At 36.7% G+C, this 14,968-nt stretch overlaps 1 protein-coding gene across 1 annotated transcript; it reads left to right on the top strand.

The window, feature by feature from the left end:
* Positions 1 to 1,175: 1,175 nt before the first annotated feature.
* LOC133798562 (MLO-like protein 12) lies at positions 1,176 to 6,011 on the top strand. Its single transcript, XM_062236914.1, has 15 exons — positions 1,176 to 1,463; positions 1,651 to 1,708; positions 1,863 to 2,044; positions 2,300 to 2,416; positions 2,522 to 2,582; positions 3,421 to 3,509; positions 3,770 to 3,844; positions 3,940 to 4,034; positions 4,147 to 4,196; positions 4,290 to 4,330; positions 4,455 to 4,628; positions 4,756 to 4,791; positions 4,920 to 4,987; positions 5,114 to 5,174; positions 5,300 to 6,011. The coding sequence occupies exons 1-15, from the start codon at positions 1,341 to 1,343 to the stop codon at positions 5,723 to 5,725; spliced, it is 1,656 nt and encodes a 551-aa protein (XP_062092898.1). The 5' UTR covers positions 1,176 to 1,340; the 3' UTR covers positions 5,726 to 6,011.
* The last annotated feature ends 8,957 nt before the right edge of the window (positions 6,012 to 14,968 follow it).

Genomic DNA, 14,968 nt, shown 5'->3' on the forward strand with positions numbered 1-14,968 from the left:
ACAATGCATTTTGGTAAATTTATTTATTAAATTCTAAAAGCTAAGCTTCGGGGCAATAGACAACTAATAATTCGCAAATCAGAAGCGGGAAAAAACACGACTATTGATTAAGGATATTTCGCTTCTTTTAAAGAGGGAAAAAGAAGAGGCAAGAAAGTTGGTTACATTTTAACCAATAACAAGTTCCCACTCTCTTTGGACCTCATCATTCTCTATACATAGCTACAGTTCTGTACAACATAGCGATCTGGTTTTTCTCATTCGATTACCCTGCATGACTAAATACTCATCTGACTTAAGCATCGAAGAGTTTTCTTATAAGTAATCTCTGATGCTTTGTTCACTTCGGAGATTAAAGAACCCAATCGGAGAAGAGAGCCAAGTGACTCGAGAAGAAAGATCAATTTCCAAAATTACCCTCACGAATTTTTTTACTTCAACAGTTACTTTCACCCCAAATATCCCTAATAAAAAATCCAATATATCTTAAAAATCTTATATATTTTGAAGAAAATGAGGAATATCTTCTAATCAAATAAGTTATAAGTACATCTTAAGAGCAATAACAGCTAATTCATGAACAATATGAAACAAGAAATAAGTAGTTGTGATTATTTAGTTAATTACTTTCATTGATAGTTATATTAAGAAATCTATTGTCGTGGAACAATTCTAGTTTCAATTGGTAGGCGAAGTAATTACTCGATCGATTGAAATGAAAATATTGCGCGTTAATTTGGAGTTAAATTAAACCAATAAGAACAATATTTTTTATTGATTACGTATATGACGAGAGTCGTCCAATGCAAATAAAAGACATACTAGTCATTATGCATTGAAATATACAACAATAATTGTCTACGTTACTACGTGGATGAATAAGTCAAATATGCAAAACCTTAAATAGTCTTCACAAGAGATAAGAATTTTCTTAATTCAATTGTTGTCATAGGCTTATTATGTTATTTATATATAAATCGATTATTACCTCTTAAGGTCTTAAAGATAAGTCTCCGATCTTCACTCAAAAACCTAGCCATTCTAAATTCTAATTTCATTCTCGATGATAGAACGTTGCGTACTTTATTTTTTATTTTTTGTGTGGTAGTTTGAAAAGTCAAAGTCTTAAATGTTTTTCTTAATTACTTGCTTTAAAAGGAGCTCTAAACCCCCCCTCTAACGCACAGAAACGAAATACTGCACATTCGTACTAAACACAAGGCCATATTATTCTCTGTCCATTTAAACTCTGTTTATTTTCCATTCTCTCCACCATTTCTTGGACATTTTCAGAGGCCCTTTTGAATATATTATATTATATTTGATAGTGAAGATCTATTATGGTTGAGCTGCTGAATGAGCGTTCTTTGGAGGAAACTCCGACCTGGGCTGTTGCTGTAGTAGTCTTTGCGTTGATTGTCATATCTATCATCATTGAACATGTCATTCATCTCATAGGAGCAGTAAGTTCTATAACAATTCATATCTGATATATATATGGTTTGTAGAGATTTTAATCTATATGGTTGACTTCATTTATAAGATAAAAAAATACTTAGACAGTCATTCTAAGCTACATGGTTCTAATTTTCTTATTAAAATAGATTGGTCTCACTATATTTTATTATGTTTTTATTTTATCTTTTTCAGTGGTTAAAATCCAAACACAAACGAGCCCTTTATGAAGCCCTTGAGAAGATTAAAGCAGGTACGTACATATCCCTTATTACTTCTCATGTTCATCTAATAGTACTTGTTGGGTTTTTTTTAATTAATTTTGGTTTGTATTTTGAAAAACCAAACTGGGATTTGACGACTTTTCTCTCATTTCAATTGGGTTTGTTTTCATTTATTTTTTGCAGAGCTTATGCTGTTGGGATTCATATCGTTGCTCCTAACAGTGTTCCAAGGACCCATATCTGACATATGTATTCCAAGAATTGTAGCAAAAACTTGGCATCCTTGTTCAAAACAAAATAATAAAAAGGATAAGTCAGATAAAGATAGTTCAGGTTCAAAAGGAAAAGATTATTGTTCGGCAAATGTGAGAAAACAATTAACCTTTTAAGTTTATGGCTTAATAGTAGAACGTACTAAAAGTGTGTAGTAGTGGTACTTAGACTTTTAGTGTATGGTTATACATTATATACAATATAAAATGGAGATATTTGAAGAGAGTAATAGAAAATAGTATATGCTTTTTGAAATTTTTAAAGACTTTTTGAATATGATTGGTTGGAAGTAATATAAAATTAATGGTTGATGATTGGAGATTTGATTTGTGTTTGTCTACGTGCAGGGTAAAGTTGCTTTAGTGTCTAAATATGGGATTCATCAGCTTCATATATTCATCTTTGTCTTGGCTCTTTTCCACGTTATTTACTGCATCACCACCTTGGCCTTAGGCAGAACCAAAGTGAGTAGTTAGTGTATCATCTCTCTCTCTCTCTCTCTATATATATATATATATAAATATGTTCATCTCTTGCTTATATAAAGTTATTGCACAATTGGATTGCAGATGAGAAAATGGAAAGTTTGGGAGGATGAGACAAAGAAACTTGAGTACATATACAACAATGGTACAAAAAATTATCTCACTTCAGATTTTTAAATGGGTCAGCCAGTCAATCATTTTCGCCATTCTTTTTGCTTTTTTACTTTTTAACGAGGCTCAACCACTAATCTAACTCTCAGGAGGCAATTAATTATGCCAACTTTTCTCAGTTTTAAACATTGATTGGTTAGTGTGGGTCCCATGCGAATTAACTTTGTTTGACTTTTATTGATGATGTTATGTTGAACTTCAAACTATGCTTTGAGTCATTAACCTTTTCCAATTGTCCAAAGAGGCTCGTTCATATCTCACGATCGCATCGACCCTCATCCTCGTCGTCTCATTCCTGATCTTTAATACGCAAAATTTTCTCTCTTAAATATCATACTCATATTTCTTTTACTTAAAAAAAAAAATTAGAAATGCCATGACCAAGCATAAAAGAGTTGATATGTACACGATTATAACAATTAATAATTTATAAAATTTTAAATTAAAAAATTATGAAAGTGAATAATTATTAATTTTTTTCTACGTAGGATTAAAGTATTAATGTATGAAGTATATATATATAAATAATTTAATGGATAAATGTTTATAAAATATTAGAAAAATACTATTTTTGTTCTGTATTTCAGCTACATATTATATTAGCTTTTATATTTTAAGAAATTTTAAAAATAACCTTCTATTATATAAAATTTATCAAAATTAATCTCCTATTTAAATTTGGTCATATTTTTATTGAAATACTTGTACTATTGCTTTATTATAACTAATAAAATTAATTTCTTCTTCTTCTACCTATTATTATTATTATTATTATTATTATTATGCTCAAATCAAATGGGTTGGTTTTGCAGATCCTGAGAGATTTAGATTTACAAGAGACACATCATTTGGAAGAAGGCATTTGAACTTCTGGAGCCAGTCACCAATTTCACTTTGGATTGTAAGTAGTATATTATTGACATTGTATGTTTAACCAATATATCTTATGGATCTCAGCATGTGATATTCAAAATAAATGGTCTTAAGTCTTAACTACTAATTTTGGAAAACATTCAGATGATGAAGATTTAAATAATGCTAGAACCTTATTATAGAGTACAAGCAACACAATTTTGACAAAGTTTTAAGGCTCTCTGTCTCTCTCTATATATACATATATATATATAAACTTACATTTTTCTTTCTTGCTTCTCCAATCAGGTATGCTTTTTCAGACAATTCTTCGGGTCAGTCACTAAGGTTGATTACATGACACTGAGGCATGGATTTGTCATGGTATGCTGCCCAATCATGGCCTGAAAGTTGCTTTAAATTGCACATATATTGATCACTGGACATCATGAATACTGCCTATGCTTTTCCCATTTCAGGCACATTTGGCTCCAGAAAGTGAAACAAGATTTGATTTTCAGAAATACATTAGCAGATCACTTGAAGAGGATTTTGTAGTTGTTGTTGGAATAACGTTAGTGTTTCAGCCTTTAAACTCATCAGATTATATATAAATATAAATATATATAATATATATTTATATATGTGAGGATAACACCTGAACTGTGCTTTATATGTATATGCAGCCCACTCATTTGGTTCGTTGCAGTATTGTTTCTACTGTCCAACACAAATGGTAAGTTAGACACTTTGTTCTGTTATTATTAAAACTTTTAATACACTCTTAGTTGGCATTTCACTGACTGCGAAATGTTATTCTTTTTAACAGGAATTTACTCTTATCTATGGCTGCCATTTCTACCTTTGATTGTACGTACAACACAATGCACAAACAATAGAGACTATGCTTAATGATTTCCTTAATTTCTTACTTGTTTAAAACCCAAGTTATGGTCATAGCTGATGATCAATTTGGTAATTTCACAAATTGCAGATAATATTATTGGTGGGAACTAAACTTCAAGAAATCATAACAATGATGGGATTAAGGATTCAAGAGAGAGGGGATGTGGTGAAGGGCGCACCATTGGTTCAACCAGGAGACGAGCTATTCTGGTTTGGACGCCCAAAATTCATGCTCTTTCTCATTCACTTTGTTCTCTTTCAGGTGCTTATATTATCATCATAAACTGTTTCCACTAATATGTTAATCAAAATATTTGGAAAAAAATAAATCATATCTTTTCTATTTGTACTAATGCTGGCTGCTTCTGTGGCTTCTTATTCATTTGCAGAACGCGTTCCAGCTCGCCTTTTTTGCATGGAGTACAGTAAGTTCTGCTCCATTGTCTAAGAATTTGAGAATACTTTCCTTCATTTTTGGTTTCAAGGCAATAAGATTACATGGCCAGTCAATTTCTGTGTCCTGATCGATTAAACTTTTCTCTCTGTCCCCCAGTATGAATTTGGCATAAACACTTGCTTCCACGAAAAAAATGAAGATATCATCATAAGAGTCTCAATGGGGTGAGTTTTATGAGATTGAGAGTAACTAATATGCTTATACCATATGAATTTATATCATACATGCTCAAGGTTTATTACTGATACACACAAAACTTGTCTTGTCTTTTTCTTTCTTAATTCTCTCAGGATCCTCATACATGTTCTATGCAGTTATGTGACTTTGCCTCTCTATGCTCTTGTCACACAGGTCAGTGACATGATCACCTTCAAAAGATCATTATTTTTCTGCTTTAACTAGACATAATGTTTTGAGCAAATCAAGGTCGATCCATCTTTTAATTAACTTTTGTAATCTGTTTGATCTTATTACAGATGGGGTCTACAATGAGACCAACCATTTTCAATGACAGAGTAGCAGCAGCACTAAAGAATTGGCACCTTTCAGCCAAAAAGAACAAGAAACAGAACCGACATTCGGAGACAAACTCGCCATTCTCAAGCAGGCCTGCAACTCCAACCTATGGTATGTCTCCTGTTCATCTGCTGCAGAATTATAGAAGCACAGTTGAGGGATACTATGGTTCTCCGAGGATGTCTAATGTCGAAAACGACTACTATGAGCGTGAAGGCACACCATCTCCCAACAATGGACCAACTGCAGCAAGTGAAACACAAGGGCATAACTATGGAGTTGAAAAGGATATAAGTGAAGAAGGAGACCAATTAGTTCAGGAGCCAAGCTCCTCACAGCAAAATGAGGTCAAGATTACCTTATCTCACTTCTCATTTCGGAAGTGAAAATAGATTTACACAACACAACTGTTTTACTCTTACATTTTTTTTTTTGTTAATTTATTGATTTTCTTTATGTGTACATTTTGTTGAAGAATATGTATAAGCTTGAACTTAGCAGCAACTGCGTAATATATAGCTACATACTGGTGAGAATGATATCCAATAACTTTTGTATTGACAGAATGTGTATTGTGAATGATTTTCATTCGTTAGGCATGATATAATCATAAATCAACATAGTTTTACAGTTTTGATTAATGGATAAATACCTTTTGATTTTGGGTTCAAATGCTAAGGCCATCTGTCATGAATGATACATATCAATGCAATTGTAATGTAGTCAGGGGCCAGCCACACTTGGACGAGTGTGGACGATTTCCCAACTTTAAAGTTTTTATTTCTTATAGAAATATATAAAAAAAAATATGGGCACTTGTTTTTGAAGGAGTTAGTCCCTTAATCGATCAGGAGCGTTAGATCATTTCGGACGGTTTGATTTGAATGTTGAGATGAAAATAGGTAAAAATACCTATATACATTTTTTTTAAGTAATGATATGTGTACCCAAAATATGCACCCAAACATTTTACACAGTTATTTGACAATCGCCTAGCCAATTATATTTATTAAAACTGGGGCCACTGTGTGTAATGTTTGCATGCATATTTTGAGTGCACATATCATTATTATTATTTATTTATTTACCCAGCAACCGACAACCTTAAAATCCAAATCTTTTTTTATTATTTTTTTAATTGTTTATTCCACGGTCTTCTTTCTATTGAAGAAGGCTCCCTTTCCCAAATTCCTTTCAAGTCTCAGTTGCAATGGGCAAGACTCTACTAAGTGGGTAAGTGTTGTGGCATTAAAAGGTTGTTGACGGTGAAAATTTGTCAACTATGTTAGGTCAGAAAACTCAAAGCTTAGTAAGTGAATAACTAAGTAAGAACTTAGAATAGACTTGAGGAAAGATAAGTGCAGATCATCAATGGAGTAAAAATTCACATATTTCTTAATTAACCTGAGTATACAATGAATTTTCCAACCCCCTTCAATGATGAAGTGAGACCTTATTTATAAGTGAGCTCTAATGGCTCTTGGTACATTGTGGTCTCGAAGAGACAATGAGCTGCATATCCATGTTGCAGGTGGTAGTGGTGTTGGAGGAGTGGTGGTCAGCTCCAGTATGTGTGAGTAGTCTACAAAAGTATTCATGCCTTGGTACCATGTCGTACCTCCACTACTTGTTGGGTATGAACGTCATAGGCGTGCTTGGGGAGTCCTTACTATGTACAATTCTAGTACTACCACAACTTGTCTAGCATGGACACCATATCCGTGCTTTGTCTTCTTTTGGTTGATACGTATGTTCCGTACCCTTATGTGTTCCACGTGCCCCCGTGGATGTTTTCACCTTTCCAAGATGTGTCTATGCCTAAAGCCACTTTATATTCTGCTAAGTATCAGACTACTTGTGGCTTCGTGGATATACATATGGGAGGCATGAGGGGCGCATCGCGAGATCTTAGGCGCGAGGGGGTGTGTTGCACAAGGTGTTGGTCAAGCGTGTGCCACACGAATCCAGGCAATTGGAACCTCTGCGTGAGGGGCGCCTCGGGAGACCTTAGGCACGAGGCATTCGTGTAAGGTAAGTGGGCCTCGTAGAGGCACGAGGCGAGGTGGCATCGCGGAGGCACGAGGCGAGACGACCTCGCGGAGGCACGGGGTGAGAAGGCCTCGCTTAGGAGCGAGGGGAGGTGGCCTCGCAGAGACATGGGGTGAGACGGCCGGCCTCGCAGAGGCACGGGGTGAGGCGGCCTCGCAGAGGCACAGGACGAGATGGCCTCACGGAGGCACGAGGTGAGGCGGCCTCGTGGAGGCATGAGGTGAGGTGGCGCAGCTTGGAGGCATGCATGCGAGGCAGGGGCATCTCACGTAGGACTCGCGTGGGCGTCTTGCATGGGCGTGGAATGACCTCGTGAGGCATGGGGGGCTCGCGGGTGTGTGGTCTCTTGGTGGCACATAGTAGCCTTCTGCCTCCGACATGTACTTGATGCCTTCGGTGACCCTTAGCTATTTCTTTCAATAAGAGGCCGAACTTTTTTTCCATGGCGGATTTTTGGCATCCACAAAGGTCACGGACAAGTCCTTCATTCCTTATTTGCAAGGTTCTCATTCAGCTATGGTTCTCCATCTTCCTCAATTTTGAACCCAACTATATCCATGAAATTGACATTGGTTCGCGTTATTCCTCTCCTGGTAATTTATTGATAATTTTATGTGTAAAGTTTATTTATGATTCCTAATTTGTGAAATGAAAATTGGACATTGGTAGAAGTAAACATCGGAGTTGTTCTTTAGTTTTGAAATTAATGAATCCAGAATGAGCTCTGAACCAGTTTGGATTCTCCCATGCTAGAAATAAAATGAGTTCAACATATTTACATCTCTGAATTACAAACCTGGTAACAGATCAATCCAATAATTCATAAAAGAAATTACATGGGACAATAATAATGCAAAGAAATATTACATAAATTTTAATTTTTTCGAAGAAAAAAAAAAGTAATCTCATTAGATACATGAGGAAAATCAGGTTCCCAGAGCACAAAAGAAAACAATAACAGAAATGAACAAGAATAAATCAAAGGGTTGATATTGGTCAAAGGGATTTTGTTCTCAGGCTTTCCTTAATATTGTCTTCTCTATTCTTCACCTCACTGAGCTTCTTCAATTTATTTGGCCATAATTAACGATGGTGCTGGAAGGAATGGGAATTCGGACCTCCAAGAGGTCTCAGGGATACCAAATCTGGAAATCCCTTTGAAGAATAGAGACCCATTTCAAAATAAAATATATGGGAAATGTTTGGAATATTACAAAGGTAGTCCCAATTAATTACACTTAGTGCTCTCCCTTCAATTAAATTTCTATTATAAATATTATATATCTATATATATATATTTATGTATATAGATGTCCATGAGAATTACCATATTACACAAAATTAAATATCAGCATTAATTATTAATTGTATTTGTGATACTTACTTGATTTTTTTAGAACATATTTATCTATATAAATAGTGGTACATTCACATTGAAATAAGGCACAAACACTACACCAAATACCCATTTCCATAACACATGAATATAATACTAATGAAAAAGTATTATGCAAAATATTATATATGTGGCAAAGTTAATGAAAAATGCAGTAATTTTTTTTGGAGCCTGCCACTTATACATTTTTTCAGAATAATTCCTTCCAATTTCAGACTCACCCATTTTCTTCTTCGGCTAAGCACAGTATGTCTCCGAACTCACTCCTGCTTCGGTTTCCTCCATCCCTGCTTCAAATCTCCTCCATCCCTCAAATCTGAGCTCAAGTCTCCTCCATCCCTCATATCTCAGCTCAAGTCTCCTCCATCCCTCATATCTCCTCTCTCTTTCTCTCGTCTTTCTCTATCTCTCTGTCAATCGGTTTCCAGTCGTTGGGCTTCTGGGTTTCACTCCTTCTCTTCGGTCTTGGCAAGCCAGGTAAGTATATTTAGTTTTAGGTGTTATTGGAAGCATTAACCTCAAAAGTTATCAGCATTTTCAAAATTAATTATGGGTTTTGCAGATTGTTGGCAATGTTGGCAATTTTTCAATCCGAGGCCTCACTCCCTCGATCTTGGCTCAATCGCACCTCCCTTCCTCAATCAGTCTCCGACCAGTTCAAGACTTGGGTTACCTCAACTACATTAGCTTTCACCAGGTATGGTTTGGGCATTTGCTGATTTGAAATATTTTCAGACTTTTTTATTTGAAGCATTCATTTGATTTTGAGTTTTTTCAACTTTGTGGGTCATTGTTTGAGTGTTGAATTTATTGCTATGAGTGTTGTAGTGTTGTATTGCAATGAATCTGGGCATTGGGTCGATGAACTTGCAGTGTTGTAGTGTTGAATGAGTACTGCAACTGAAAAAAAAAACTCTATTCATATTTGGCCCCTGCTAACTAATAAAGATGACTTGATATTACATAGGCCTCAAACCCCACCTCCTCCCTTCTACCTACCCCAAACGGACACACACACAATTCATTTGAATGAATTTATTCAAGTATATGGAGAAAAGATGGTCAACACCATTCAAATTCAATAGCCTATTCTATTCTGATGAGGGCTATAATAAGTAAAGTAAATTATATATTCACAGTAATAAGCAGAAGCCTAGAAGTCGAACTAAATTGCGGTGTTGAAGTTTAGCAACAAGCTTAACTTCATTTTTAAACTCTTCGTCTCCCTGTCCTGCAGTCTTGGAGAGCCTTTTCACTACTATATATTGTCCATTAGATAGCCTACCCCGAAGAAGTAGTACATGGAATAATATGCAAGGAGAATGAGTCAAATCTCAATCAAGATATTGATCAAATATCTTTTTGATATATAAACTTTTATTATGAACAGAAAACCACTTTCTTTGTTATGATTTTACCTTGTAAATGGCTCCAAATCCACCTTCTCCAAGTTTGTTTTCATCATAAAATTCATCGGTTGCCTTCCTTATAGTGTCGAAGTCGAATTGCAAAGAATCATCCCAGCTGATGTCCTCTGCAGCTTTAGCTTCAATAAATACAATCGATTTTGTTATTCAATGGCACACACATGAGACGAGTCTAATATACAAGAAGCCAGAGTATATTCAGTATATACTCTGTAATTTCTATTAGAGTATAAATGTCCCCTAGAAAAAAAATTATTGGATAATAACATCTCAATCATCCCCGGAAAGAAAAAATTCAATTATGGAAAAAGTATCATTTAATCCCATATATTCAGAAAATGATTAAAACTTACTGTTGTATTGTGTGAAATAGGTACACTCTCTTATCCATTTTGTCAAAATTTACTAAGTCATACTTAAAATGCCTTTAAAGTAAATGTGTGTATATATTTTATCCCCAAATTTTAAGATCGAATTAGATAAATTTTGGATTCCAAAGGCTGTTTTAATATCTATTGACAAATTTTAACTAAGTTGCATATGCAGCAGGCAGTAAAGCAAATATTAATTACCAACAACAACAACAACAAAAGATAAATCAAACTTACTTTCAAGATTTTCCCTCTGCCTCAAGTTAGGGGTCATAAGCCTAGGCTTTTGTTGGGGCTTTTTAAAACAAATCTGTGACTTCATGGTTGCTTTTTGGCAACACCTACTGCTTCTCATTTTTTCACATGTGAAATCTGAAGAAAAACCAGAGAGAATGAGATTGCATAATTCATAATAGGATAAACGAACCTTGACGTTTGGAATAAAGTTTAGATTTACTGCCACCACTAATATGGCTTTAAGATTTATAGAAACAGATTGTCTTGTTTGAAACTCCTCAATATAATTTGTTGCATGCTTTTTTGTAAACCTACTTCCTATGATGTTTACATTATTTTCCTCTATGATATATGCACAATCTCCTTATGCAAATATATTAGACCATTATACTTAGTCTTTCTATAGATCTTCCATGATCAAATTCTTATTATGAAAGTTAAACAAGTAAATTTATCGATATTGATGTTTGATATTAGTATCAAATTACTTTTTGGGCCATTTTTTCTCTTTGGTGACAGTAACCCATTTGTGTTTATCTTCATGTTAAGAGGAAGGATTATTATTTGTGCTTAATGTTTTCATAATGCTCCGTCATGTTTATTGTTTTAAGCTATTATGTATTGTTCCCATAAATCCTTCAGTGGTTTGACTGTTTAAATGCCAGAATGCTCAATTTTTTTTTTGTTTTTTTTTTTTCTATTTTTGACTTCACTGGATTGCTCATGTTGCAGGTTTAAACGATTGACTGGTCGAAATGAAGTAGCTGTGTTTGCTCGAGACTATAAGTTTTATTCTCCAAGACATAAATTTAGGCGTGTTGCTTCAAGTTCTGTGTCTAACATCCCTGGTTTACCTGTAATCATTAATAGAATTTGTCACATGATCATAGGAAATTAAAAACCACTTAATTAGTTTACATGTGTATATGTATATATATGTGTATATTTCTTAATCGAATTTGATGGTTAGTTTCTGTTGACGCCGCTTTTCATCAACAGTGAAAGGAGAGCACGTAAACAATAACTAGTAATGGCCAATTAAAATATGACAATACACAACACGATTTTTTACGTGGTTCAGTAGTTAAATCTGCCTAGTCCACGAGTCTCTGTTATTAAACTCAAGATTATCTCTGAAAATTCTTAAGCATGAATTCTTCAGAGTTTTCTCTCAATGTTCAGAATTTCGGTCCTTTACAATGGTGCATGACTTCTCTATTTATAGAGAAGGATGCAGAATACTATCCCACATATTTTGGGTAGTTACTCTTTTTGTGTAAATAAATTAAATGGCTTTAAATGCCTGTAATCCGATATAAAAGGAAACGTCCCCTGAAGACCAGGGGTGTATAACTAATCAGATAATATCCCATGATTTTATGGGATTTACAATAATAAATGCAGAACACGTCCCTTATAGACAACACTTGTAGATATTCAAGGTCATTATCATATATCTCCAAGCCCTTACTCTACCAGGTTTCTCATCAGCTTTCGAGCTAATGACATCTCCCGAGGTCACATGGCTTCGAGATCGTACATGTGTCAGGCTCGGAACCCTTGATCCGAGGTCATCCCTGAGGATAGATGCATCTCGGGAGCTACCCTTCGAGATCGTGAATATTTCGAGACCACCACATTCGAGGTCGTCTCAGTCTTGCAGGCTCGATATTTAGTCTTGGAGCATACTTCAAACTTTACGAGTTCATTCGTTGCGAATCCAACTTTCGAGATCGCATTTAACATGGCTCGAAATCTGGGTATAACATCTTGCCCCCTCAAAAGTATTTGTTCGAATCCTAAGAGAAGGAAACTTTTGAACTACTTTCTTCGAGAACCGTATCGTCATACTCTTGAAAATGGACACGCGTCAGTTGGGTATTGCTCATTTACGGTAATTGAGTACCTTGGAAACATGCCCACGATCATTCGTCTGCCATCTTTTCAGCCCCATCATGTCATTGACCCCTGACCGTCAGATTTTATGAGGATTCTAGCCAATGGCCCAGATCAATCCTCTTTATCACTTTTCTTCCTTTATATGTTCAAGGTCTTCTTCTCCCTCTTATTTTACACGCATTAGAAACAAAGCAAAGGAAAGGACGAAACCAGAGGCCATCCCAGAGAACCTCTTTCTCGTGCATGTTTTATCAGCCAAAAAAACAAAGAACCTCCGGTTTGTTCGAGTCCGTGAGCTCATATTTGCAGCCTCTCCTTCAGTCAGCGATCTCTTTGCAATCGCCATTATTGTGTAAGTGTGCAATTTTTATTTTCCCTTATGCCAGTTTCTGTCCATAGTGTTCTTGTTATTTATGGGAATGTGTTGATATATTTCCTTAGTATTATATGCTAGGAAATCTTTGATCAATAGGCTTCTACATTTACGTTCCCATACTAGGCGTTGAATCTTTGGTTTCAAATCCAATTTTCTGTGTAGAATAAACCCAAACATGGTTTATTCATTTTTGGGTTTTCAAAATTTAAAAGATGTATCTTGCACACCAAGATATTTGGGTACAAAATCTTGGTTTTTAAAGAATGCACGATACCCCATGTTACCTTTCCTGAATAACCGCCACCTTTTTTCCCTGATACTTCGGGATTTTCAAAAAGCTATGTCCACTCTCTTCCTTTTTCCCGTAGAATACACGTCCTGACTTTTTACTGGGTTTTAGTATCAAGCTCGTTGTGTTCCTAAACTCCGAGCTCGTAATTCTTGCATGCATGGCCCTCACCATTTTTTCTTTCTCGTTAGATGTCACAGAATCTGGAAAAACGATGGGGGTCGTTGCTGGCAATCCCTTACTCATCAAAAACCCCGAGCCCGGAGTTGCTGTTCGCTCGGAATCAACGCCGAATTCAGGAGTACGAGCTTGCGCGCGAGCATGAGGATATCCGAGCTCATTATCGCCGTCAAATAGACGAGGTCATAGAGAAGAAGAGGAGAACTCTTCAGGAGGCCCTTTATCCAGAGTCCAACTCAGGGCCTAGGCCGATCCCCCTCGACCCCGCATTAAAGGTCACTGTCGCGTATAGTCCAGGAGAACTTCAATTTTCACTAATGGGGGAGCCTTCGTCCTCGCAGCAGAGGAAAGAAACGTTCGAGGCCGAGCACTATTGGAGCTCGGTTACCTCGACTAGTAAGATAACTGACATCTTGGCCCTCCATGGCCTCAGCTTGTCAGGTTCTTTGAAGTGTCGAGCTCTGGCCGCCCACGAACGAAGCTGTTTTGCCCTTGGGGACCGTGACGCCAAGCTGAAATACGCGGCATGGAGCCAGGAACACATGAGGGCGGGGGCACTGTTGCCATTGAAGTCTTTTTTCAAGGACTTCACGGATTTTGTTGGGCTGGCTCCGTTCCAGCTCAGCACCAATTCTTACAGGGTGCTGTCTGCCCTGAGGTCGCTTTACCACGAGCTGGAGTGGGAAGGGCCTTCGCCTCAGGAGATTTTATATCTCTTTTGCCTGAAAAGCAACCCCTCCCGAGCTCGGGGAGGAGATGGCTTTTACTATCTTTCGAGTTATCCCAAAGAGAAGAAGGTCTTTGAAGACCTCCCCAATCATCCACCTGATTTCAAAAAAGCCTTCTTCTGGACTGACGGTCTGACCCCGTCTCGACATTACTCGTTCAGGCGGATTCGTAAGTATTCCAGTTTCTGTTATCTCTGTGCTCGGGATTTTAGCTGTTAGATTCGTACTTAGTTGAAATGTGTCTTGCTTTTCAGCCAATTTTCAGTGTCCCTCTCCTGACGAGGCAATGAAGGGACATAAGGAGACCCTGCTTCAACTCCCTCATGGTAGGAGGTCTCTCCTGTACCTTTTACATGAGGACAAGCTCCAAAAATGCGGACTTTTGGGAAAGGGCCAGTCCACCTCTGGCTGGTCCAATAAAAATTATGAACACTGGGAGCAGGTGCCTTTGCCCACAAGCGTCCTCCCTCCGAGGAGAGAGGTGAGGCCCCCTCTTCCAGTTCGCATAAGGAGTCTGCCGTCAGGGAATGAGGCTAATGATGAAGCCTCGAGCTCAGATTCAGATGAAGGTAAAGCCCTCCTTACCTCGAGAATGTGGTACCCCACCTTACTAAAGCATAAACCCAATAGGTTAGTCTCATGCCCATATGATGGATACCACTTCTACATATGGAGTT

Source organism: Humulus lupulus, chromosome 8, assembly GCF_963169125.1.
Source record: "Humulus lupulus chromosome 8, drHumLupu1.1, whole genome shotgun sequence".
In the NCBI taxonomy this organism is placed as follows: Eukaryota; Viridiplantae; Streptophyta; class Magnoliopsida; order Rosales; family Cannabaceae; genus Humulus; species Humulus lupulus.